Source organism: Anguilla rostrata, chromosome 2 (genome assembly GCF_018555375.3).
Source record: "Anguilla rostrata isolate EN2019 chromosome 2, ASM1855537v3, whole genome shotgun sequence".
Taxonomy (NCBI): Eukaryota; Metazoa; Chordata; class Actinopteri; order Anguilliformes; family Anguillidae; genus Anguilla; species Anguilla rostrata.
The window spans coordinates 6802624-6828762 of NC_057934.1; the positions used below are offsets into that span (position 1 = coordinate 6802624).

The 26139-nt window shown below is 43.9% G+C and overlaps 2 protein-coding genes and 1 long non-coding RNA gene across 6 annotated transcripts in view; 1 reads left to right on the forward strand and 2 right to left on the reverse strand.

Annotated features, from left to right (window-relative positions):
• The window catches only part of LOC135244621 (vitrin-like), a 28363-nt gene extending 12063 nt beyond the window's left edge, over window positions 1-16300 (forward strand). For 2 of the 3 annotated variants that reach the window (XM_064317067.1, XM_064317077.1), the window contains exons 6-22: window positions 1012-1089; window positions 1753-1917; window positions 2434-2481; window positions 3938-3976; window positions 4120-4182; window positions 4857-4919; window positions 6676-6750; window positions 7307-7366; window positions 7832-7894; window positions 9029-9091; window positions 9266-9313; window positions 9991-10056; window positions 10817-10964; window positions 11509-11612; window positions 13207-13433; window positions 13933-14446; window positions 15030-16300. In XM_064317067.1, coding sequence (XP_064173137.1) covers window positions 1012-1089; window positions 1753-1917; window positions 2434-2481; window positions 3938-3976; window positions 4120-4182; window positions 4857-4919; window positions 6676-6750; window positions 7307-7366; window positions 7832-7894; window positions 9029-9091; window positions 9266-9313; window positions 9991-10056; window positions 10817-10964; window positions 11509-11612; window positions 13207-13433; window positions 13933-14446; window positions 15030-15208 — 2003 coding nt within the window. In that variant the 3' untranslated portion in view covers window positions 15209-16300. The remainder of the gene's footprint in view (window positions 1-1011; window positions 1090-1752; window positions 1918-2433; window positions 2482-3937; window positions 3977-4119; window positions 4183-4856; window positions 4920-6675; window positions 6751-7306; window positions 7367-7831; window positions 7895-9028; window positions 9092-9265; window positions 9314-9990; window positions 10057-10816; window positions 10965-11508; window positions 11613-13206; window positions 13434-13932; window positions 14447-15029) is intronic. The other variant, XM_064317085.1, reaches the window with a different exon arrangement.
• Window positions 1521-13075, reverse strand: LOC135244637 (uncharacterized). 2 transcript variants are annotated; one of them, XR_010327023.1, is made up of 7 exons: window positions 12651-13075; window positions 12025-12225; window positions 9212-9281; window positions 7295-7360; window positions 6711-6754; window positions 3956-5659; window positions 1521-2629 (listed from the first exon to the last, which is right to left on the reverse strand). It is a non-coding gene; the product is annotated as an uncharacterized LOC135244637 (long non-coding RNA). The 2 variants fall into 2 exon arrangements; XR_010327024.1 differs by lacking the exon at window positions 1521-2629 and having other exon boundaries at window positions 2662-5659; window positions 6711-6770.
• A 709-nt stretch (window positions 16301-17009) lies between the features above and the next one.
• The window catches only part of strn (striatin, calmodulin binding protein), a 67732-nt gene continuing 58602 nt past the window's right edge, over window positions 17010-26139 (reverse strand). Inside the window, exons 10-17 of the mRNA XM_064325171.1 lie at window positions 25135-25310; window positions 24495-24542; window positions 23996-24117; window positions 23216-23383; window positions 22906-23046; window positions 22716-22817; window positions 21935-22021; window positions 17010-21414 (exon numbers count right to left, since the gene is read on the reverse strand). Of these exons, the coding sequence (XP_064181241.1) occupies window positions 21245-21414; window positions 21935-22021; window positions 22716-22817; window positions 22906-23046; window positions 23216-23383; window positions 23996-24117; window positions 24495-24542; window positions 25135-25310 (1014 nt within the window). The 3' untranslated portion in view covers window positions 17010-21244. The remainder of the gene's footprint in view (window positions 21415-21934; window positions 22022-22715; window positions 22818-22905; window positions 23047-23215; window positions 23384-23995; window positions 24118-24494; window positions 24543-25134; window positions 25311-26139) is intronic.

Genomic DNA, 26139 nt, shown 5'->3' on the forward strand with positions numbered 1-26139 from the left:
TATTTTTTATTTCCAGTGAAAGGCATATTTCCTTAAAACACATTTATATTCATTTATTTCACTCCGGTTGTTAAATAAACATGATTTCCTATCTATTCCTATTCCTATGTTTGTATATTTACCTTAAATATGTTTATTTTAAGTGAATACATTTAAGAGGACAAAGTCGCAGAACATTCCGTGTGTTGTATCTGTAGACCTACCTGGTTTTCCTTTTGTTCTGGTTTTGTCAAAGGATGTCCAATGGCTTTTCCACATTAATGCTTGAAACTCATCAATCAGTTTGATGAAATAACTCATACCTTTGTGGACATGTTTACCCAAATGACTGGAATTGACATTTTCCATGCTTAAAGTAGTGTTAATTCATGGTCATTTCTAACACTGAATACAAAAATGTCATTTAAATTAAACATTTGTTCACAGACTTCCTGTACTGTTGCACACACTTGTAGGGTACATGTGATCATAACAAATTCTATGTCCAGAAACTTGCTCTGCCAAAAAAAACAGGCAAGGTGGTCCTGTACAGAGGCAAATTTACAGAAACCCAAAATTAAATATTTAAAATTACTGCGACATCACATTGATCATAGAATGATGTAGTCCATCCCATCAGTAAGAGCATGTGGACAACAAAACAGTTGCATGGAATCTGGCAGTTGCTGCCTGTGGCTATCCTTTTCATAGTTGTTGCGCAGAAACTTCAATGCATTTAAAGTGGAAAGATGTCATTTGATTTTATTGTAAAATAAAACTTTATTTATACAGTATACTCCAGGCCCAAACAACTTTCCCAAAAAAGGGAAACAACCAATACATTTTTATTTCATTATCATTATAGTTCTTTGTGCCTGTGGGCGCTTTAAGAGTATAAAAGTGATCATAAATACGAAAATACATTTAACATGGGTTCCAGGAGGTCAGGAATGACTTTGAGATGTGGTACAGCAGATCATCCAGTAGCAGACCTCAGCTTGTTGTGGTTGTGGTCATGGTCGTCTTTTACAGTCGGAAAGCCAAGGAAGGGAGTCCTGTATCCGTCTACGCTGGACTACACTCCCACACGCCAAACTTCAGTTTCAACAGGTGAGAGGAGAGGAGACTTTTATCAGACAGTAATTGCAATTCTGTTGCCTTGGTGAGTCCATACATTGATTGATACATTATTTATATATATATATATTTTTTTGCTTTCATACAAAAGTTGTTAAAAGAATGAAACCTGTTGATTGTACATCAGAAAAGCCCAGAGTGAAAGCAGGGTGTCTTTGTCATACATAATACATATTTAATCCAGTGCCCATTCATACAAATCAGTGAACATTCAAGCAAACCAAAGGCAATCTTGATAAAATTCCAGTACCTGCCAAAAATAATCATTTAATGTATCGACAATTTTTTTGCATCAGTGTGCAGATGGAGTGGATATTTTAAGCTTCATATGTGAGCACTGTTTGACAGAGAAACAGCTCTGCACTCCACAGCTTTAGCGGTGTGTTCCTTCTTAAAAAAAGTGAAGCAAGGTTCACTTTATTTTTAGAAAGGTTTAGACTCATTTGCTTGCCACAGCTGTGTAGCTGAGGCGAGATCCTGACCATGTTGCAGTTAAGTGTTGCTCTGATTACAGCTTCCACACCACAGCGTTCTTCTTCTTTAGATATCCATGAACATCTACCCAGTCGTGGGATGCTGTAAAAGATGTTACTGAAAACGTTACTGAGTGTTCTCTCACTCTTCTCCCTCATGTAGAGCTCAGAGAGGCTGAGGTTCCCTCGGAAACCATCGTCCAGCCAACGGTCGCCGAGCCAACCACAACCACCCCTCCCACTACCAGCGATGGTCTTGGGGTTGCCCCCAGCAGCCCCCTCCCCACAGTCAATCCGCACGCTGCCGTCTACAAAGTCCGGGACGATGGTACATGCCGGGGAGCAGGCTTTTACACTTTTACTAACAGCCCTGTCTGCGGAACCTGCAGGGAACCATTTAATTACCTGGCCAGGAATCTCTGGAGCAATAAAATACAAGCTCAGGTTCACCTTAAACATAAACATATGTGCAATCCACACGTCCGAGACAGTCACAGACACAGATAGTCCTAGACAAAATTCAGTTTACTTTAAAAATATATATATATATTTTATGGCTTTTTCAGCTGATCGGACAGGACCGTGTAGAGAGACAGGAAGAATGGGCAGCGAGAGAGAGGAAGAGACATTTGACAGAGGGTCACGCAGCATGATTTGAACCACTGACGTTACAACTCGTAATGAGCATCTCGTCAATGCTCTTCAGCCCGTGTCACAAGACACCCAAAGTTAAATTAAATTTTCCATGCAAAACTCAATTTAGTCCAGAACTAAGCTTAATATGTGTCTGTGAGATCGGCCCTGAACGCCCTATTAAACCGTGACCCTCCGTCTCTCATCCCAGGGAGCAGTCACCCGTACGCTGGTGGGATGGCGGCCACGCCCCGCGCAGGTGAGTGTGGCCAGGTGTGGGCGGGGCCAGGTGCAGACAGCGGGAGGACGCTTTCCTGGGCCTACCTGTTCACCTGCTCTGTTCGGTCACTCCCTCCCAGGACAGTGTGGATCTGAACTTTATTCCAGTAGCATATTTCTGCAGCTTACTGACCATTTTAAAAGGAAAAAAAAATCAGAGCTAAGTGTTTATTTTATATACTATACTTTGGTTTATGGTATGGTATGGTACTTTGGTATATACTATACTTTGGTAGGATGTTTATTTGAATATTCTCAGGGATCCGAAAGTGTGTTTTGAAATCACCCCAAAAGAACATTTCTGAATCTCTTAAACTCTATTGAACACCTTCACTTACCTTCATGATAACAGATCGAACAATAGAATGTAGCAATGAACGTTTACGTTATTTTATAATTTCTTTGTTTGGGCTGTTGTCGTTTTTAACAATGCCCTATTCCTTGGGGAGTGATGTTTGTCTGTTTTTCATGTTTAGATCCGTTTTATTTCTCAGTTCTTTTATTTATCTTAGACTTGAATATAGTGTTTGAAAATAAAAGTCTGTCCCCAGAGTTTGACATTTCTTATGTTCTGAAATAGACTGGGTCGTCCAGCGTGGCTGCAAGTTAAAACCTTCTCTTTAAGATGTCAGTCTTTTTAACCACCATGCAATGACTAGCTACAGCACTTCTGCAACAACAGCAAAAACAAGGTTTCTCCGCTCGGTTTCCAAAACCACTCAGTCTCTTAAATGGTGTTAAATGAAAGAGCGTACAGTTTATTCTGTCCCAAGAAGTTTAAAGGAAATGTTCACCTCACTCAATTAAATCCCTATGTTGCTACTTATGTTTATTGTGGTGGAATTCCAACCAAATATAGATGGATTCTTTTTATATAAAATAAACTTTTCCTAAATGCTCTCGTGCTCTGCAAAACTGGTCTTCCAATTTAGAATTTAAATACAATTCCCATCAAACCTTCACCACAATCTAAATCTCAAAGACTTGGCAAAAAACTATGGGACATAAAAGCAAGGTGAACATAGTAATGGCTTTTCTCTTTTAAGAAAAACCTGAAAAAATATGTACTAACCTGCCACATTTCTCAAATAAAATGTTAGTTGATAGTTGAAATCTTGAAGATTTTGCAACTTGGAAAAAGCATGAATGTATATACTTTTCACATTAAACAGGAATCTCCCCTCTATGCCTTCAGGCGTAGCAACATCTTAGGAGCAGTATCTCATGAAGTTGGGTATAAGCACACATGACTTGTGTGTTTCTATTATCTGCTTTTTGCTATTTCTATTGTCGGCAGATAGTGACAGATAGATTTTTTAAAAATGTTCTTGGGCAGATTTTTCCCCATTTAAATTTCAATTAAACTTTTTATCGATCTGTGTCCATGTCTGGACTAATATACCCAAATACTCTCTTTCTTTCTCTCTCTCTCTCAGGGCGGACCCTAAGCTTACCCGTGCAGTGGCCAGCTCAAGGTATGATGACCGTCCACACCATCACTGCTCTCAGAAAACAGCACAGACACCGTTTCCTTCAGTTTACTTCTAGCTGCAGGAACAACCCGACGGGTACATTCGGTCCTTTCTCCATCCCGCGTATGTGTGTGTGCATTCCACAGGTATGAACAGACAGGACCCCCAGTCCGCCCTCAGGAGGCACACGGGAACCTCTTCTGTCCCAGGTAACATTCCGGCACATTCTGGACAGCTCTGCAAGAAACAGCACTTCCAGTACTTTGTATACATTTTGATTAGTAACATGTTTTGAAGAAGATTTTGAAGGACCTGCATGAGTGCAGATATGCATTTCAAATACATATTTTACCCAGGTGATATTTATATATTATTTTTACGTAACGTAAACGTAATAGTTTCACCTAACATTCAATGCAAATTATTTTTCCAGACGATGTCACATTTTGGTTAGTAACGTGTTTTGACAAACATTTTCAGGGAATTGCAGGGGTCTCACAAGCACTTCTAACTTTAGATCTCACAAGCATCTAAAGAGTTAAAAGTATTTGAAATGCACATTTGGCCCAAGCCTTGGTTAAATATGTACTGTTTATACAATGCCTTCAGAAAATATTCAGACCCCTTTTCTATTTCAGTTTTTTATTTTTAATGAATTTGCAAAAATTTCTAAAAACCTATTTTCGCTTTATCATTTTGGGGTATTGTGTGTACATAAGTGAATATAAGTGAATTTAATCAATTTAATATGGCTGTAGGTCTGAAGGGGTCTGAATGCTTTTCGAAGACATTGTATCCTGCAGAATGGGTCTTATGAAAGTAGCCGTGTTAGTTGGACAGCGGTGCTCACAGGAGAGCTGATAGCTTCCCCTCTGTCTCCCAGTGTATAACAGATTACAGGCTGCAGCACCAGAGAGGGGTGCCCAAGCAGAGCTGCCCAGCCCACGTAAGTGCTAAGAGCAGCCGCCAGTGTGCTCTTATTGCGCTAGAATTCCATGTATTTGTGTGATATAAAGTGGTTATTTCACTCTTTCCCTCCCCCTGCAACTCCCGTTGGGGAGCTTTTTTTTTTCTCGCCTACGTCTGAGTGTTTTGCTTCCCACTGGGGAGGTTTTTTTTTTTTTTTTTTTTAAACCTCAATTGGTTGCTTTTTGAGGGTTCCTGGTCTGGCGTTTGCCCAATTTTCCCTTTCTGTTTCCTCTGTAATGCATCTCTGTGTGAGATTGTCTCTGTAAAAAGCATACCCAGTATACCCAATTGAACTGAACTGAATTGAACAGCTTCGCTTCAGTTGTGGAGCCTGCCGCTGCCCAGAATTTTTGTCCTTTCGCACGAGAGCACAGTAGTGTTTTTGAAATGGCGCTCTTTGAAATCCTGCTACATTAAACGTTCGCTCCGTGTAATTAAGATCAGTCTCCAGGTCTCGTTTTTCTAACCGCCTCATTAAAATCCTTTAAAAAGCTAGCAGGGTGGGTGAAGGCCCCAGTAAAATGGCCGTGTATGTACCTTGTAGTTGGTGAGAGCCGGAAAAAGGTGCTTGGTAAAGTGCAGTGTCCATACAGCAGATCTATTTCTGTTATGCTGCGAAGGCAGTTTTATTTTTTAAAAATTTCGGCACGGTTGCTTTAGTTTCCTGTTGTTTGACAGTCGGTCACTGGCGATGAATGCCTGAGGTGACTGTGGTCTCTGTTAAAAAAAAAAAATGGAGGAATTTGAGGCTTTTGGACATGGCCCATCGCTAGTGCGATCTGTGACTCTCTACAGAACTCTTTCTAGCAACATCGGCTGTCCCTGCTGACCATTAACCGCATTGCATTCCTCCCAGTTGTCATTCTAGTGTTCTGCATTATACCCCAACAGCTCGGAAAAATGCTTCATTAAAAATTGTGATCTGTGTTGTCCGTAGATCCACTGTACGTGAGACAAGGAGGTTTAGTTAACATTTTACAGTTTTAAAGTTACGCTAGAGCAGGGCTGAAGGTTCTGCTGGTTTTCATTGTTACTCTACACTTAACTTATCTGTTAAAGCAATGGATTACTCAGATACTACAACTCATTTCACTTGGTTTCTTGGGTCTGAATCAGTTAACACTTAAGCCTGTATTCAATTCAATTCAACATTTCTCCTTCACTCTGACAATTAAAATGACTTACAATTAAGCGAAATTGTTACTGTTTTTCAAAGCAAACAAACTTAACTGTGGGTCATAAGATGGAGGAGAAATGTTAATTGAATCCAGGCCTTGGTTTCATAAACAGAACAAGAAAAAGAACTCAACTGATGACAGATACAAACAGGAGAAAAATACCTGTTATAAAAAATAAAATAATTTTTTTTCCATTTTGCAGACTTCTTAAAGTGGGTCTGACAAAATGACCAAAGGAGCATATTTCTGAACATGGAACACTTCAGAAACTCTCTTGCTGTTCTCTTAAAACCACATCCTCAGATGCTTGCTCTTGAAAAACCCAGCATACGAATGGCAGCGCAGTATATTTCTGAGCTGGGCTTGTAATGCAAGGGTTGTTGCAGGCTTGATTCCATTGAGCAAAGTATTTAAGCTAAATTGTTTTTAATAAATATCTAAATGGATTGCACATTTAAAAAAGTAAGACGGGTAAGTCAGTTTGAATAGTCACCCACGTGTCTGAATCTGAATGTAAATGTGCAAATGTAAAAGCCACTTTGTTGTCTTGTGCAGCTTTTATGAGTAGGGAGTGGCCGCCTCCCTCTTACCTGTATCCAGACTGGTACCCTGCTCCGAGACCACCTGCAGGTACCTGCCATAACCAAAACCTTAATTAAAAAATAAAAATAAGAAATTAAATGATTTTTAAAAATTATTTTAAAAAATAATCACAAATTTTCTAATTAAACAAAAGATAGCAATCCTTGGACAATTAATTTAATTGAGTCAGTGAAACTAGACAATCGTGTCTAATTTTGAATTTAACCATAAATGTTACAGATTAGCCGAGCGTGTGCATAGTGCCTCAAGGCTTGCTTCTTAAGTATCTGGGGCTGCACTCTGCTCGAGTTAAAATCTGTACAAATTTCACACAGACATTCAAGGACCTGTTATTTAATATGGAGGATTAATTCCTGATAAACTGGGGGTGAATTTTACAAATGAAACAATTATCAGCAATAATAATAATCATAATAATAATCACAATAACTATAATATAATAATAATTATCATCATAACAATAACGGATTTTTATAATAATAATAATAATAATAATAATAATAATAATAATAATAAAATGGTTTCCATACTCTAAATTCAAATCTGAATCTGAGATCTTGAATTTGCTTACCCCCCTCTCCAGGTACTGATACTGGTCACACTGGATACACGTGGAGAGCACCAGAACCATCAGAGCCTGCAGGTAAGACAGCATCGAGCAACCTGCGGAGGGCGCCCTCTATGGGAAAGGCAGGTTACTGCAACAGAGTTACTTCCTCTGCAGCAGATTTGGCTGCTGTCAGTGTGCGTACGAAGCCAGGGAGAGACTTCATAACTGTGATTATATGCAGCGATATTTGATATGCAGCTGAAATCCGCCAAAGTGTCAGAATGTACATGTATTAGTATTTACATGATGAAATAAAAAAAACGTATTAGTAGTTATACTATTTACATCATTCTCTGTACATGTAAGTTAGCAAGCTTAAGTGACTTCTTTCTGAACTGGGAAAGACTCAAAGGTTTGATGTCACAGTCTAACAGTGGTACAGTGTCCTTTGATCAGCAGTGGAAAGTGTCTGTCTGTAAAGTAGAAAAGAAAACCTTCCCAGGGTGCACCTGGGTGCCTAAGGCGGTGCCCGTTAAACTTGTCACCGTTTCGTCCCAGAGCGGAACCCCAGACCGAACGTCCCGGAGTACGAAAACTGGCACTACGGGTTTGGACCATTCCGTAAGTCCCACACAAATTTATTTTAACTTCTGTGGAACGTTTAACAAGTTATGTGTCAACTTTCTGTTTCATGTTCGCTTCTTTTTTGACAATGTGAAAGTTTATGAGACCTATAAAAACAACAACAACAACAAAACTATTATGTAAAAAAAAAAAACAAAGGTACTGAAATGCAACTATGGTTCTATTTTGAATGGCTATTGTCTAAAGCTTGAATTATACAAATTACTGGGATTTTAAATCAAACAAAAGAAAGAGACTGAACCAGTTTGGAGAATGCTGGTACTAGCTGCAGAAACGCCTGCATTCCCCATTCAGTAGGGAAATAGTAGATGGCTATCACCCTTAGATAAAGATATAATAGATAATTATATATAGAATATAATTATCTTCATCATATTATTATAAATTATTCATTTAAAGTTTTATTTCAATCACATGGAAAGTTGAATATTATTGTATTTCTGTCACGACACATAATCCATTGCTATCCCGCTACTGCTGCAGTTTTATTGTTTGTTTTTCATCTGCCTTGTTTTCTTGAGTTATTCTTTACTTTGGGACTTAGCAACCTGGAGGTTGTCCTTGAAGTGTTATTTTAGAACAGTAGAGAACTCTGCCATTGGACAAATTTATTTTCTTACCCAGACTTATGACAATGCACTGCGATTGCAGAAGGAGAACAAATTTTAGCATCGTGGTTGTGATGCCCTTGAAAAAAATTCTAAATTGTAGAACCAAAAAAGCAGACCTCGAAACAGACTCCTTCAAAAGAAACATAAGTATGTTATGGCTGTCTGTTTTTGAAAATTATAGGAGCGAAACTGTTGCTCAGAGCACGACTGAAGCTTGTAAATTAGGGCGGTTTTGTTTGCGAGCCACACAGAAACCATTTTGAATGCGCCTTCTGCATTTTAAGTCACTGACTGGCCCCTTTTTGGACCATTCATCAAAAATCATTGGCCGGGAGATGGCTGCTTATTATTTGTGTGTGTGTGTGTGTGTGTGTGTGTGTGTGTGTGTGTGTGTCTTCTGTGCTGTCGTGCTTTTTGACGATTGGATGTCGACTGGAGTTTTAACGGGCAGTTTTGGGGGGGGCCTCGGTAACTACTGTACCACGTGTGTTAATTTCAGAACCAAGGGCAGGAGAACCGGACACCGGCCGCAGTCCACTCCCCGACACGACTCACACCAGATGTAGGTACCAGAGAGACCCCCCTCCCACTCCCCCTGCCTGTTGTAGCTTTAGAAGTTACAGAAAAGATGACAGCCTCACAGCCCCCCCCTCCCCCAAAAAGTTCATTTTCTGTACAGTACGTGCCCAGTGATGAAGCAGTTTAGCAACAGATACATTGTGCTTGTTTTCAACAGTTAAGCCCATCGATGCCTGGAAAGCAGAAAGTGACCCTTTGAATACAGGTGAGACATTCTCCTTGAGACCTAACAGAAAAAAGTTAAGTATTTTAGTTTTTTTGACATGATGCAAGTGTCTTGGATGGCAACAACATGTTGCAGTGAAAATATTTTCTAGAATATTATTCATTTTATTGTTATTGAATGTAGGTGTCAGCATAGTCCAATATTTTGTTAATGAGATTAAGACAGAGACGTATGTTCCTTACAGGGGACAAAAAATGTATTGTCTGCCCTTCAGAGTTTCTGTGATCTGCCTGGTTTCCTAATTTGATGAATGGCTTTGGCCTCCACCTGTAGGGCTGTGGTGTAGTAACCAGGCCCTGTGTTTCAAATTTCTATGTGCTAGGTTTTTATACTGTTCCAGTTTTATTAATAATACCCAGAGCTGCAGGACAAGAACGTACAGTTATTATAGGGGGTCTATCTTCAGATAGATTTAGGAGGTTAACCACAGCGCAGAATTTGTTTTGCGGCTTAGTTAGCTTCAGCATGGTTTTAAAAATAAAAAAATTTTTGCAAAAGGGCTCGTTTGTTGTACAAGTCAAAAAGACCTGACAAAGAGACTTGCAGTGCCAATAATGGTTCCTAGACAAGTTCAAGTGAAGGTACAGGAATGTGTTTTTTTTTGTTTTGTTTTTTTTTTCCCCCCTGCTAATCGGAACGCCACTGTCCGTCTCCAGGGTTCGGAACGCCGGAGAATGAGCCGCTGCAGAACATTCCGGAGCCGGTTTCCCGGGGAGATCCAAGTGAGTCCGTGAAGTTTGGACCGTGCACAAAAATCTGTGACAGCTTCTCTAACATACCTCCAAGTAAACCATGAGTTCCTCTGTTGTCGGTTATCATTAAAAACAGCTAGTAGATAATTGATAATGCACAACAAAAAAAACACAAATGGCTAGTTTGATACTAACGTGTCTTTCACTTGCGGGTGCAAAACTCTGAGGTGATTGTAATAACCGGAATTAGCATCATTATGATCTGTTTCTCTCTGTCCTTTGTCGCTCACTGAAGGAGACCTACTGTTGAAATGTTTTTATCATAAAGCATGTTGCTGGGATGGAAAAACAACGCTTGAAAATGTGTTTTGTTACAAAAAAATAGAAAACACCTTCCAAATAAAAGTATCCATAAACTATGATCAAAATTATCCAAGTGTAGGTTGCTCTTGCAAGTGGCAAGGGCTGAATTTTGACATACAGTATGAAAGACATACTGTGTATCAACATACATATTACACATACTGAACATGTAACAGAAATATTGCTAAATATTTTTCTAACCCACATGTACAGCGAGTAAGAGGTTCTAACCTTCCCTGTTTCTCTCGCTTTCTCTTAATTAAGTACGTACCCTTGTTTCCTGTGTGACTGAGGCGGTGCTGTTTTTCCTTTCTGGCCGATGGCTGAACGTTTCCCCTCGTTAACGAGGTGCGTCTCCTTTCTTCTTCTTCTTCTCCGCGTGTCGGTTGCCGTGGCCACCGCCTCCCGTTGCCGTGGCGGTTTCCAGGCTGCAAGGTGGACATCGCCTTCCTGATGGACGGCAGCTGGAGCATCGGGAGGCGGCGCTTCCGGATGCAGAGGGACTTCCTGTCCGCCGTGTCCCAGGTCATTAATGTGGGCGTGGCCGGGCCCATGATGGGAATCGTTCAATACGGGTACCAGCGCCGACCTCTCACCTCCTCCCAAAACGCATGCTGAACGTTCGTAGGCCTCAACACTGTTACTGTAGGATTTAGTTATCTTACGCAGACCTGGGGGCCATTTCACAAAGCAGAATTAGTAAGTTAGCTGGATAACTGCGCTGAGGAAAACCCAGTCAGCTCTTTTTACTTCAGTCCATAGTCCAGATTTGGGAGGGTTCAGGCTTTTACTCAGTGCAGTTATCCTGCTGGCTCAGTAATCCTGCTTCATGAAACAGGGCCCTGGGTCACATACTGTATTTAACAACATTTCAGTCCTTTAGACATCATTGATTGGCAGCAATTTAAAAAGATTTTCAACTCTACTACTTGGAGAAAAATGTTTTTTTCTTCTCCCATTAATTAATTAACTTTGTGAAATGTTTCACCATGAAAATGCCCAGGGAACTTACAAGCTCATTTTCATATTTTACTGGTTTCTAAAAAGTTAATCCATTTCAATAACTAAAGGAGTCCTGAGTACTAGTTGTGTTTTATGCGTTCGTTTCTCCTGTGGCAGAGACGACCCTGTGATGGAGATCGGCCTGAAGGCCTTCCCCAACCCCCAAGACCTGACGGCTGCCATTGCCAACATTAACCAGAAGGGAGGGCTCTCAAATGTGGGTGAGTAGCAGGGACCGCAGTACCCGTCTCGTTTAGGGGTAATTACCAGCCCTACCCTTAGTAACTACTTTAAATACTGCTTGACAGCAGTAAAATTCCTGCAGATAACTGAAATTTTAAAAGAAACATCTTGTACTTCTTTGACATAACTGTACATTTTGGTTATTAAAATGTTTCGTTGACAGTTCTCTGGGATCTACAGGAGTGTTTAAATCTAATCTAGTAGGTTTTTAAAATACACATCTGACCCAGGTTTGGTCATTACAAACCAGCATCTGTGTGTGAGCTGAAAAGCAGGTATTATTACCCTTTTAAGCTTCATTTCCACCACGGTACACTTTCTCCCGAACCCTAAGAAACGGTGAATCTCCGCTTTACGCACAAAAACGAAAATTACAGACTGCAAGCATACCTTTCCGAGCTTGAAGAAGGGCTCTTGGGTTCGCACACCAGTGTTCCGTCAGCACCGATTAGTCTGTTTGCTCCTTGGTCTGTTTACTTCTGAGCCAATCATCAAAGGTGAGTGCCCTTAGAATTCTCGGAAAAACAGGAGACTTCCCGGCAGCATTTTGCAGGAAATGATTTGATTGAACCTTTCCCCTGGTGTGTTCTTCTGTTGTGGTAAACAGAAATACAAAAAAAAAAAACATTTTATAAAAGAAAATAAAAGAGGAGGTTTGAACTGAACTTTTCAAAGGGGCAGTTCACACAAAAATGAAATAAAACTGTGCTTCCATTTACACAGAGTGGTATCTATCCATCCAGATAGTTTCACTGAGATTTGTAAAGTTTTCTAGACCCCTTGCTACAGCTGGATGGATAGATAGTACTCTGGATAACTGAAGGCATGGCTTTATTTCATTTTTGGGTGAACTGCCCCTTTCAATGGGTTTCTTGTTTTCCTTCTTAAAGGAAACCAAAACTATAACACAAAAACAGATAAAATGGTAGGGAATATTTGATTAATAAAATCTCTCATCTGGTTCCTGTTTCAAAATGTAATTTTGTGATTTATGTTTAAAAGGAGGAGCCCTTTACCTACACACATAATGAAGCAGTGCATCATGGGATTGCTGGGCGTCTGGCTCCAAAGTCGCCCTTTTTGTGGGGACACTGAGTGTTCTCAGTATTCATTATGTGGTGCTTTCACAAACACACCAACTGGGAGAAAACGGGAGTCAGGAAGAACAAACAGTGTTGAAATATTCCAACCAACTGACAGTTATAAAATATTCAACTATCTGAAAGTTCCAGATCACTCGTTCAAAAAATAAAATAGCTTCCTGCCGTTCAGATAATGAGAGTGGTGAATCCGCAAATTGAGGGGAATTAATTTGAATCAGGCCACCATGCAGACCGTTAATAGAAAAAGAAGAGTAAAAAACGTAATTTACATTTAATTGGAGGGAAACTGCTGGTGTTAACTTTTCTTCCAAGGGAAGATTACGGATGGCAGAGTGAATGATTGGACTCAGTACGGTTGCAATTCATTGTTATATACTATGCATCTGCATTGATGGGGAAGCAGGTGTGTATGTGTGTCTGTCTTTGACTATGACTATGACTCAATGCTGCCCTCTCGTGGCTCTCACAGGTAAGGCACTCTCCTACATCAACGAGCACTACTTCACCGACGGCAACGGTAACCGGGGCGGGGCTCCGAACGTGGTGGTGGTGCTGGTGGACGGCTGGCCCACGGACCGGGTGGAGGAGGCGTCCCGACTGGCCCGCGAATCGGGCATCAACATCTTCTTCGTCACCATCGAGGCACCGGACGACAAGGAGAAGCTGAACGTGGTGGAGGCCGACTTTGTGGACAAGGTGAGAGAGAGAGACAGACACAGATTAATTCACTGAACTAGATCTTTCCAAAGGGAAGCAAACAATAGCTTGGGGCTTCCTTACCCTGGTCCTGGAGAGTCACGGGGTCTCCTGGTCATTGTTTTTCCCCTTAATATCAATGACTGGCTGGAGTTAATCATCTGTGAAATCAGCTGCTTTAATTTACCGATTAAAGTGCTGAGTAACAATGAGAACCAGCAGACCCTGTGGCCCTCCAGGAAACACTGACCTCTCTGTGGTTTACAGTACTGAGTCATTTCTCTGAATCATGATGGCCAGAATAGAAAATATTCAATTAGATTTAATATAAAAATGTAAAATATGTTTTAATGATAAAGATTAAGCAATACCATCATTTGACTTGACTGAGAGATTGATTGATTGCCTGATTAACTGACCGACTGGATTGGCTGTCAAAGCCATGAGGCATTGGTTTGATTGGCCGTTAATCTTCCTCTCCCTCTGTCGCCCCCTGGAGGCCGTGTGTCGGACGAACGGCTTCTTCGCGCTGCCGGTGCCCAGCTGGTTCGACCTGCGCTCGGCGGTCCGCCCGCTGGTGAAGCGCGTGTGCGACACGGACCGGCTGGTGTGCAGCAAGACGTGCCTGAACGCCAACGACATCGCCTTTGTCATCGACGGCTCCAGCAGCGTGGGCACCGGAAACTTCCGCACCGTGCTGCAGTTCGTGGCCAACGTCACGCGGGAGTTCGAGATCTCGGACACGGACACGCGCGTGGGCGCGGTGCAGTACACGTACGAGCAGCGGCTGGAGTTCGCCATGGGCCAGCACGACGCCAAGCCCGCGCTGCTGGACGCCGTCCGCGCCATCGAGTACTGGAGCGGCGGCACCAGCACGGGCGCCGCCATCGCCTACGCCTCCCAGAAGCTCTTCGCCCAGTCCAAGCCCAACAAGCGCAAGATCATGATCGTCATCACCGACGGCCGTTCCTACGACGACGTCAGGGCGCCGGCGCTGGCTTTGCACCGCTCCGGTGAGTGGGGGGGGGCCTCCGCTCCAAATATGGTCATTTCTCTCCGGCTGAAAGACTCCACTGAACAGCACAAAATGAAATGAAAGATAAACCTTAAAATGTACATAACTTTATATGTTTAAGAGAATACTGTAACCCTCCATTTCCTGAATTGCCTAAATAATGAGCACACTCCTCGTGGCCTTTTGCCTTTTGGAAGAGGGAAAAGGAAAAAGAGTAATTAAAAATAATTATATGAATTAGCAATTAGTTAAGTGCAGCTTAGCCGATCTAATTCTGCGCTGATGCAAGAAGCCGTTGCTCAGACTGTGGGCTCAAACCCAATAGGATTTAAATCAGATCTCTTAAGCACCAGACCTTCTTAATCATGGGGCCAGTTTCACAGACCCAGATTAAGCCTAGTCCTAGACTAAATTATATTTTGAATGGATAATCTCCATACAAATCTCAATTTAGTCCAGGACTAAAATGAATGTGTGTCCACAAAACCAGCCCATCAAATCTTATTATGTATGAAGAGCTACGGGCGCAAGTGTAAGATGGTCTCACCTCTCCCCCTCCCCCCCCCCCCCTCGCCCCCCAGGCGTGATCGCGTACTCCGTGGGTATCGCCTGGGCCGCCCAGGAGGAGCTGGAGTACATCGCCACCGACCCGGACACAGACCACTCCTTCTTCGTGGAGGAGTTCGACGACCTCCACACGTTTGTGCCCAAGATCATCCACAACATATGCCAGGAGTTCAACACCCAGCCACGAAACTGAGGTGTGCTCCGGACACTTGGGCGGGGGGGGTTGTTCCCCATTTCAGAAAGGGAGGGAGGGGGTGGCATTTTTGGGAGGGGCTGGGGTGGTCAGACAGTGCTCATGATGCTGTCGGTAAGCCATCAGTGCAGAGACAGTACTTAACAGGATGTTGAACTCTTTTAAGATGGCCTCCCTTGTTACAGTGTCATGGTCCTAGAGGGCAACAGCATCCATTTTTAACCACCTTTTCTGGATTTTTTATAATTATCCACGGTACCTTTGTCTAGATTGCATCTAGTTACTGTGAGTTTTGAAAGATTTGAAATAGTTCATCCCAGGTAAGCTTTACTTAAAATTACATTTACGCGTTCAGCCTTACCTGGAGCGACCTGCACAGGCATTGTGAAAATGGTCAATCGGTCAGAAAATTTAATAGCTGAAACAAAACAGCTTTTAAACACAACAGAAAGGAATCACCTTCAGAATGGTAAGGAAGTGCCTGTGAACAACATATTCAGATTCAAATCCTTGATGCAGCACAACCTTCAACTGACTACAGATGAGGTCTTTGTAAATAGAGACAAACGTATCACATTTATGAATATTATCAAGCATGCTAGTAATTGATGTACGCACACATAGGTACACATTTTATTTGGATGTCAAGGTCTCCCTTTCTGTTCGGAAGCTTCTTTAGTTAGAATGCTTTCCGGGGGAAGGAGAAACAAGATGACATTTTTATGAAAAAACACACAGAGCACCAAGCCCTTGTTTCTACCACTCAGTGGAAAATAAACAAAGTTCAGCTGCACAAATTTCATCCAATCGTGGTCCCAAGGAGGGAAGGGAAGCAGTGTCACCCACTTATCGAACACATTCCCCCTTTTTCCCCTCTATGTACTGCCATGACTGGCACAGTTATCATAAATGTACAACTTATTTATACAGTTTTTTATGTTTTTTTTTTTTTTGCTCTGTCATTTTTTGTATATAACCACACATATACATGTAAGTTACTGTACTTTTTGCGTAACAACTTTGAAAACAAAATCAAACATTCTGACCAGTATTTGAAAGTCATTTGTAATAAAAGTTATCTGAAAAAAAAACCATAGCGCCATGCTATCTGTCTTGAAACAGATTTTTTTTTTTTTCAGTTTAAAAAAAAAATCCTCTCCTTATGAATACAAGCCTGTCTGATCTCAAGGAATATCAAGATATCAAGAGCACAGCAGATAAACAGAGCTTCTGAAGGGGCTTAAAATGCACCAGCAAACACAAAAGGTGCTCTCCAGGAAGACGGATTACATACAACAGAGGGGAGTTGCAACATATCTTTTTAGTGTCCTTGCAGCTCCTCTCTAAGTATTAAATAATAGGATGCTTCTACACACTGAAGCAGAGATAACCCTGCTGGCTCAATCCCTCCCTCCCTGGGCCAAGCCAATCAAAGGTCGTGTCTGAAACAGCTTACTTGCCTACACGAGTGGTACCCAATCATGTGTCATGGTAGGGCTGAGGGTGTGTAGGTTTTCATTCCAACCAATCACTTCAACTCTCTGGTTGAAGGTGTGTTAATTAGTGAAGTCAGCAGGTGTAGTGATTGGTTGGAATGAAAACCTGCGTACTCTCGGTCCACCATGGCACATGATTGGTCATCACTGTTTTAGATGGACACACCATTTTGGATACCCCTGTTTGCTATTTAGTACAATCTGAAAACAGAGAGATAATGGGAATGGCATAAAAACTGAAGTCAGAATTTAAAGATTGCATAAACACTAGCACCCGTGGAAATAACTTAGGCACACACGTGAAATACAACATAATCTTTTTATTGTTATTGATAAATCTGTCACTCTCCCGTTTGAGGGGGAAAAAAGAGAATACATTATGGAAAGAAAGAATAAAACTATAATAAGGTCTGTACAAGAAAATTAGCATATTTATCAAATACACATGATCTTTAAGAACGTGTCTGTACAATAGTACTCTGAAAGAGCGACGCAGTTTCTTTACAGGTGCGCCTGGCATACCCATCCGCTCCCGTTTTCCTTTTCGGTCTGGATTATTCTGGACGCCTGTGCCAGTGTCGGTGTGTTGAAGTGTTCAGCGGTTCTTGTGACGTTTGTACGTTTGAGCGGCCCTGCTTTGGGGGGGGGGTGGGGGCTGGGGGGGGGTGCAGGGGAGGATGCGGGGGTGCAGGGACCTGGTTTTGGGACCTCGCTCGCGAGCTTAACAAATACGTTTTTTTTCCTGCCTCACTTTTGGAATTTCGGACGCAAGTCCCCGTAAGACGTGGCCTGACTGGCTTGGTGAAGTCGGAACTATCTCCGCCGTTTTCCCAGAATTCCCGGTGAGGTCAGAGATGGCAGGTGAAAGGCACCTGTAAATCTCACCGGAAAACGGTTTTGTTTTTCGGGAAAGGCCGCAATTTCAACTCTACACTTGTCTGTGCCTGGGGATTCCTGGTAAAGGTCTAAGGTCCAATTTTCGACAAAGCCTTAGCAAATGCTGCAAGGAAGCAGATCCTGCAAATATCTCATTATTTCCCCAATGGGGGAGTCACTGTAGAAACTTCCGGCATCTTAAAGGGAGGGCGTACAAACTTTAGCCCGGCCCGACTCATTACAGCACGTCTGCGGAGGGGGAATGATCTGCTAGCATGACCACTGATTATGAAGCATTGTAAGCTTTTGCCATTCACTGCTGTAATAACACAGTAACTCCTTCTGTGGCTGAGCTGAATAAGCAGACCACATTAAAACGGCCGGCAGCATGCGGTAGGTCTTCTGCCCCCCCCCCCCCAAATACACAGCCATCCGTTTTCTGTGTGCTGCAGGATATCATACGAGCCTAACAACCCCCCACCCCCACTGCACTCCCCATCCCCTTCGCTGGGGATTCAGAACCCTGCCGTTAACCCTCACTCCGAAAGCCTGAAACCCCACTGTGTTGTCGTGACAACGTTACCGCATCGTCGTGACAACGTTTCTGCGTCACCGTGGCGACGGTGCTGCGAGGTGAGCCAAAGCCAGGCAGGATAATGGCACTGCAGTTCTGTTGTACCTCTCTCTGGCCAGCAGGGGGCCCCCCCACACTCCCTTTTGGACTGATAACAATGGTTTTTGTACAAGAGACTACACAAGCACCACTAAGAAACACACCAAACAGGGTCCATTTCACGTCAATTTATGTGTTTCCATATATACTGTATATTTATAAATAGATCTTTTTTAATACTTTAAACTATACATGTTTCTGAATTTTACTTTTTTAATTTCTAAAAATTAATAACTGATTCACCAAAACACCTCTGAAAATATTTTTTAGTACTATGCATACAGATACATTTCCCCATTTTTTTTTTTATATTTCCCCCACCATCCCTGGAGAAACTTCTAAAAGACATCTCAAGAGACCACAACATTTGGTAAACAGCAACCCCCCACCATCATTCCATGGTTCACGGCAAAGACTTAATGTTCTGGGGGGACGGAAAAAAAAAATACAAACAAAATAAACTCTCTCTCCACTCACAGAGCTTTCAAGAAGCATACAAACTCATCATAAAAACAAAATAATCATCTGCAGCCATTCAAGAAAACACACCTAGCATCCCAAAGATTCACTTTTTTTGTTTTTCAAGTAATCAGAAAATAATCTTTTTTTTAAAAATGCACCTCTCTCCCGCTCTCTCTCTCTCTCTCCATTAAACTTATTTTCTATGAATCACATACAGTTTTAAATGGAGTGCTTTAAAAGTGGTGAGTCCTTTAAAGGTTTAGCTGTGCATTCGCTCAACACATCTTTCTGATGGGCGCTAATGTATAGGTGACTAGATGTTTCCATCTTTGTTCCGTCCTAGACAGGAACTCCACAGCAGGCAAACAGGAAGTGGCCGACCTTAAATAAAGATTGTACTTCTACCCGGCCACTGTCAAAGACTTGATTTGTTTGGCTTTCAATGAGTCACAGAGACAGTATAAAATAAATGCACAGTAAAAGGGTGGCAGGTGGGGGGGGGGAGCATTAAGACAAAAACATATCAATCACTATAGCAACCTATTTCTAATGCAGCTTGTCCATACTCTGAGGAAAAGCTGATTTTCTTGTGACAATGAGGAATATCATTAAAAACCAGAGCATTTTCAAAAAAAAAAAAAAAAAAAAAACTTGGCTCAACAACATCAATTACTCCTGTTCAAATTACTTTAAAAAAATAAACCCCTGGAATAATTTAGCTTTTTTTTTTTTAAACTTTCAGTTCACATGACTTCTATTTTGTTAATATATTACAGTATTGGCAACATTTCCCTATGATGTTGGTCTACACACTCCGTATATTTAAGAAAGGTACGCTCCCAACACCAGAAACACCGCACCCATCTGTAAGAGCTGCAGTCGTAGGAGTAGCGTTCACAGTCTTTCTGTTTTTGGCCACCGTTGGCTGTCTGCAGGTCAAGTCGTTGTTTCTCAGTAATTTTGGAAATTCAGAGAAGCAGTTCACTACAGTGGTGAAACAGACAGACGTGCAAGGCGAGGGGCACTGCCCTCACAAAGGAACAACAGACAGTGAACGTGTTCACGTAGCACAGCAGGTGCAAGAGGGGAAAAAAAAAAGAAAAAAAAAACCCGATACATTTAATTATGCAAAAACTATTAGAAATTAGCCAACTCACGCAAGTTCAGTGGGAGAGGGGCTATTGGTGACTGAGAAAAATAAGTACATCTCCAACATTCTAAAATCCAGTTCTTCTATATTTAGAAAAATAATATAATAGACTGAGGGGAATTCAACAAAAAGAGTCTTGCCCACTCAGCAATTACACCAAAAAAATAAATGTCTATATACCATCCACTGCAGTTTTCCCACCGCACTAAGGTGTACCCCCACACTGTGATGTCAGCAGCCCTGTACTGACTGCAGATCACTCCCATGAAAACGCATCATGACCTCTTTAAACTACGGGGTGGAGTTTCTGTTTGCAGGGTCAGTATTTGGCAGAGCAGAGTCCACACTCCACCCCAGTGATCAGCCAACTTCCTGCCAAATACAGCCTCGCCTCCCAGAGGACAGTCCTCACCTTCCGGATCTTCTCTTTTTTTTGGAAAAGCACTCAAATGAACTCAGGCGCTATTTTAAAGTTTAAGATGGAATATAATTATGTATTTTAGATTTTTTCCCCCCCAATTAGATCCAATATTATATTTAAAAATTAACTTCTACTTTTGTAAGCCCACCACCAAAAGAAAATGCTTGGTAAAATGACACTTGTATTTGGAGACCCTACTGTGAAGCAAAGGCACATTTTTATGTTTAAAAACAATAAGCAAAGGGGGGGGGGGGTGCTTCCATGGCAACGTCAGCATGCCTTTTAAACGCGCACGTAACTGCATCTGTCCTGATGCCACCTGTCGCTAACATCATAAAAAGGGGGCCGTCCCACTTTGTGTAAAGATTCTTCCCTGAAGGTGAGAAAAAGAACACATGGACAAAACGATTGGGTGGAGGGGTGGATGGGGGGGGGGTGGAGTTTTGGGAGAGAGGTCCACATATGCTCTGCCACTGTCCTCATCTGTGGAACTCTTGACATAAAAAAAAAGAGAAAAAAAAAAAGACAACCTTAACCCTCTTACCCCTCCCCTCCACTTCCTGTCGGGGCTGAACTGAGCAAACGCCCAGAAACCGGCCGCACCCAGGCCTGCCTGGATGGTGGAGGTTTGGGGGGGGGGGGGGTCGGAGTGGACAGCTGCACCCTGGAGCAGCCCCCCCCCTCCACCTCAGCCTCGGGGGCTTCCTAATCTACCGCGGCCACGCCCGTTTCTGTCCAGGTGTCCGAAGAAGAGGTGCAGGGGGTGAAGGGGTGTGGATTTGGGAGGAGCCGACCGGTGAAGGAGGAGCCGATTGGTGGAGGGTGTCGGGGTGGGTGCGGGTGGGGATCCCACCTCTTAAGCCCTGCCCCTTCTCTGTCCCCATTGGCTGGCGGCAGTGGCGGAGGTGGCAGAGAGAGGAGGAGGATGAGGAGGAGGAGGAAGAGGAGGGCCTCTGGGTCATACGAAGACCTTGGCCAGGGCGTCGGCTCCGGCGCTGGCGATGTAGCACTTGGTCGGGTGGAACGCCACGTCGTGGATCGACTCGTCCAACTTCTTGCGGTGGGCGGTGAACTCCTGGATGCACGTCTTACTCTCCAGGTTCCAGAGCCGGATGGAGCAGTCATGACCTGAGAGGGGGGAGAGAGAGAGAGAAGAGGAGGGAGGGAGAGAGAGAGAGAGAGAGAGAGAGAGTGAGAGAGAGAGAGAGAGAGAGAGAGAGAGAGTGAGAGAGAGAGAGAGAGAGAAAGAGAGAGAGAGAGGGGGGGAGAGGGAAAGAGAGATAGAGAGAGCGCGCAAGTGGTGAGAGAGTGTGGGAGGGGAAAAGTAAGAGTGGGAGATAGGTGATTGGATATGTGTGTGAGAGAGATTATCATTTCAAATTCACTTTTACTGTTTTAGTTTTTGGCTTGTATTTGTGCACCCTCTACTGTTCATAATAGGAACTGTAGCTCAAAATAATCCTAGCGGTTGGTGCTGTGTCATGTGATCGTCATGTGACGCTAATGGATGTAATTCTATACACCATTTCAGCCCTGTGAAAAGTGTGCAGTCCTTAAACAGCACGGTTTTAATTTAAAACACAACACTGTGCATTGATGTATTAATGTGATATGAGATGCGATTCAGACAGGCTGGTCCTGCACTTACTTCCAGACATGAGATACAGTCCGTTGGGGTCGACGGCTAAGCTAGTGACCGCGTCTAAGTGGGCAACCATGGAGTGGATCAATTTTCCTGCAGGAAGAAGGAGAGCCAAGTCAACAAAGTGCACGGGGGTTAAGTGTACATAATGCAGACAGTCTCTTAGCGCAGAGAAAATGCTCGTTTCAACCATTCCCTTCTGTATTTAAAGGCATACTACGCTGGATTTTTTAGCCTTGCTGTGGTCCTGTGTTTACAATCAACGAAGACTCCGCCTCTTGTCTTCGACCCCGCCCCCTCACTCCTCTGAGTTCCCGACCGAGTCACAGCCCCGGCTGTCGGACCCACGTTACTTTAGCGAAGTAGCGCCGGTTCCCCCCTTCTTATGCCTCTCATTGACAGCCGTTGTAAAAGGCAATATGCACCCACAGAGCAGTCAGGGAGGATGATTGGTTGAGACAGAAAGACGCCTCTCACTAACAGCACATTTACTGCGGCAAGAAACATTTTTTATGAGCCGGTCAATATGGAAATCCCAACCGCCATTATTGATGCAAAAACCCCACAAGGTCAATGGACCGTTTCTACACTGCTAGCTCATGAGCAGCGTGGCTAAGGGTCTGCAGGCTATGCTTGGGTGCTTGTGTGCAGTGCGAAAGCGCCCTCTGCTGGTGACACAGGAAACAGACCAAAGCATCGCTCCTTACCGCCTGCACTGTTGTGAATAAATGCTTCAATATAGTCGTAAAAAGCCCCCTGCTGGCGATGCGGGGAACTGGGCTCGTACCCGTGTTGTTGTCGAAGAACTTGATGTGGCGGTCCTCCTGAGCGGTGATGGTGATGGGGAGGGTGGGGTGACTCAGCACTTTGTTGATCTGGCAGGGGAGGCCTGGGGGTGCGGGGAACAGGAACAGTTAGCGGTGTTAGCGCCCCGGCGGCGTTAGGGATTAGGTGGCGCGAGCGTGTTAGCGTCGTACCCGGCTCTGCGGTGGACTCCAGGCTGAGGACCAGCTGCTGCGTCTCCATGTTGAAAAGCCCCGTCTCCCCGGTGCTGAACGACGTCACCATGTGGGCGGGCTCACTGCACACCAGGTCCACCGACGAGGGGATTCCCAGCTCTGCGATAGGAGGACGGCGCTGTCAATCAAACCCACCCATTCTATGCTGTACCTTTTCTAAAAATCTGGGAACAGGAGTTCCTTACTCATACCGTAACCTTCTCCTTTATGAGTGAAGCAGCCACACTGATCCTGGATCAGTGCTGAGATGCGTCACAGGGACGCTCACCTCGGTTCTCGTTGAAGACGGCGAGGGCGGGGGAGGTGTCGGCGGCGTTCCACAGCCTCACCGTCCCGTCGCCCGAGCAGGAGAGGAGGCGGTGGTGAGCCGCGCTGTACACCAGGCCCCAGACGGCGTCCGTGTGCCCACACAGCGCCCCCCGGAGGACGGAGGGCTCTACGACAGGGGAGAGACACCGGGCCCGTTAACTCAACACAGCGAGCTGTTACCTGGGATTTTGGGGGGGGGAATTAAACGTCATCCCAAGTAAACGTTCCTTGTTTCATCTGTGTTTGCGCTGGCTTAAAATCCGAAAACTGTCCCTCACTCTACAGTGACCCAGGCAGGGCATAAGATCAAAGCTGTAATGCTACTCTCTTCCCATGTGACCCGTGGTAGCATCCACCGGGCGGGTAGTTTGTCACAGAGTCCCGTTGCGACGCTAATGTGAGCCCCGTGCGGAGACTCGGTCGAACCTCCTGAAGTCTGGCAGGGCCACTGACTGAACCCTGGATCACATGACGCCTAATCATGTGGACGCCAAAGTGCGCTACAGACTGCTGAGGTTTTGCCTTTCTATTTTTTTTCCCAATGACCACGTGTCCGTGTGGCAGTGACTCAGTCCAGCCCGTTTCCCAACGTTAGCGTTGCATAAGAACGAGTGGGAGGGGAACACAAACAAGCACCGCGCGTCTGTCTGTACCTGAACCGAATAAACCACAGCGACTGCTGCGTCACCCTTTCCCTGACCGTCCCGCGAGCGAGCGAGCGCAGCTGGGCGGGGCGTACCGTACGAGTCGTAGGGGTCGATGTTGGGGTTGGGGGTGTTCCAGCTTTGGATGGTGCCGTCCACGCCCCCGCTGAAGCACTGCTCCCCCGAGGAGCTCATGACCACACACAGCACAGAACCCCTGCAGGGGGAGGGAACAGAGGTGAGAGTTAGGCCTGGGAGGGAGGGAGGGGGGGGGAGGGGGGAGGGGGGGCGGTTGGCAGTTGGCGAGTTCGGCCAACTCAAGCGGTACTATCGCACAGCTATGAGTCTAAGCTTCACAGTGATATATGACAAGGCTGGTTTTGTCTTTTCTAATCCATTTGGAGCTGTAAATATTGGTCCAGTGGGAACATTTACACAAACAGAAAATGAGAATAAAGGATAAATGAAAGGGTGATGAATGGGTGATAAAAGCGTAGGCCTGAAAGCTACCAGCGCCGCAGGGATATTTTCCATTCGCTGACGCTGGGAGGAGCTTCTAAACGGTGAAGGGGGGGGGAAGGGGAGCAGGCTCACCTGTGGGCTCTGAAGGTGTATATGGGCTCCACGTCGAGTGCAGCACTCCTGGGGGTGAGGGGGGAGAGACTGTCAGACTCAGCGGTAACTCTGAGGTAAACTCTCCAGCACATGCAAATTAAGCCTGACTCGGGCCTGCAGTTCTCACTCAAATTACATGAAAGTACTTCAGAATGAGGCACATTTCCCCAGAGTGGTCAAATTCTGCTTTAATTAATGAGCAGCCATAATTTTAACTAGCCTTAAAAGCCACAGAAAACAAACTATAAGTATCTTTACTATAACCATTTCATATCATCATCTTGACTTAGGAAGAGTTAGGAAATGTGTAAGCAATTTATGTATGCATGTACGTATTTATGCACATATAATAGTTATTATAAAAAAGTTGTTATTAAATGTTCAAGCAAACTTAAATTCCTAAAAATTTTTAAATCACTTAAAAATGTAAAATAAAAATGATTTGGACTGTTAAATTTCTTAATCCCAGGAAGAAAATCTAACACAAATAAACTTTTTTGCTGGCTGTCACAAAGGCATTTGGCGTGGCCCAATCAAACGCGTTCCCTGGGTTCAGGGCCCTCGGAGGCCCCTCCCCCAGGGGGCGCGCGGCGGCGGCGGTAGCGGCGGTGAGGCTCACTTCTTGGCGGGCGCAGTCTTCTGCAGGTTCCACATCTTGAGGGTGTGGTCCTCCGACGCGGTGACCAGCACGGGCTCCACCGGGTGGAAGGCCAGGCCGCGGATGGCGTCGAAGTGGCTCCGCAGCGTGAACTTGGGGTTCCACGTCTTCCGCAGCGCGTCTTTGTTATTGGTGATCTGGGGGGGGGGGGGGGGGGGGGGGGGGGGAGGCGACGAGCTTGTGACATCGCTGTCGACTGCTAAACCCGTGCTAATTGGGTTCTATGCAGGAGGTGAACATTCTCAAACTGAGCGAAATGTGTTCTAAAAAGGAGGTAAACATTGCCAAACTGTGCAAAATCCCTTCAGAACAGGAGGTAAACATTGCCAAAATGTTCCCAAATGGGTTCTAAAAAGGAGGTCAACCATCGCCAGCATGTACTAAACAAAAAGGAGGTAAACACAATCAAAAACTGCTGCATACGTACTAAAAACAATGTACTGCAATACCATAAAACAGGATGCATATAACAGGATGCACGCTAAATGGTAATTACATTTAGGGATTTAGCAGAACCACTTATCCAGAATAAATAAAAAAGTGCACGCAAATAAAAAGCCTCAGACAAACAGCCCCTCATAAATCCATGAAGTCAAACGCAAATCTGACTCAATTATAAAGACGAGCTCGACTCTGCTGATTAATGCCTAATCCGATAAAAACTAACAGTAATACCCAGAGTCAAGCAAGTGCTTGCTTTTTTGCAGCACATAGCAGTTTTTTTTTTTTTTTTTTTGTCAAGAGTAGACAAAATGTTGCCTGAATAGAATAGAGTTCCTTTAAGGAGCGGTACAAAAACATTACAAAATACTATCATGTAAAATAATGTGACACACAGCAATGCAGAACAAAGCAATAATACCGGAATAGATTATTATATTTGTGTCTGTGGGCGGTACTGCTATATTTAACAGAGTCATCGTTGAGTTGCTAGTTTCAGATCAGCGTTTTTCTGGGTGGCAACCC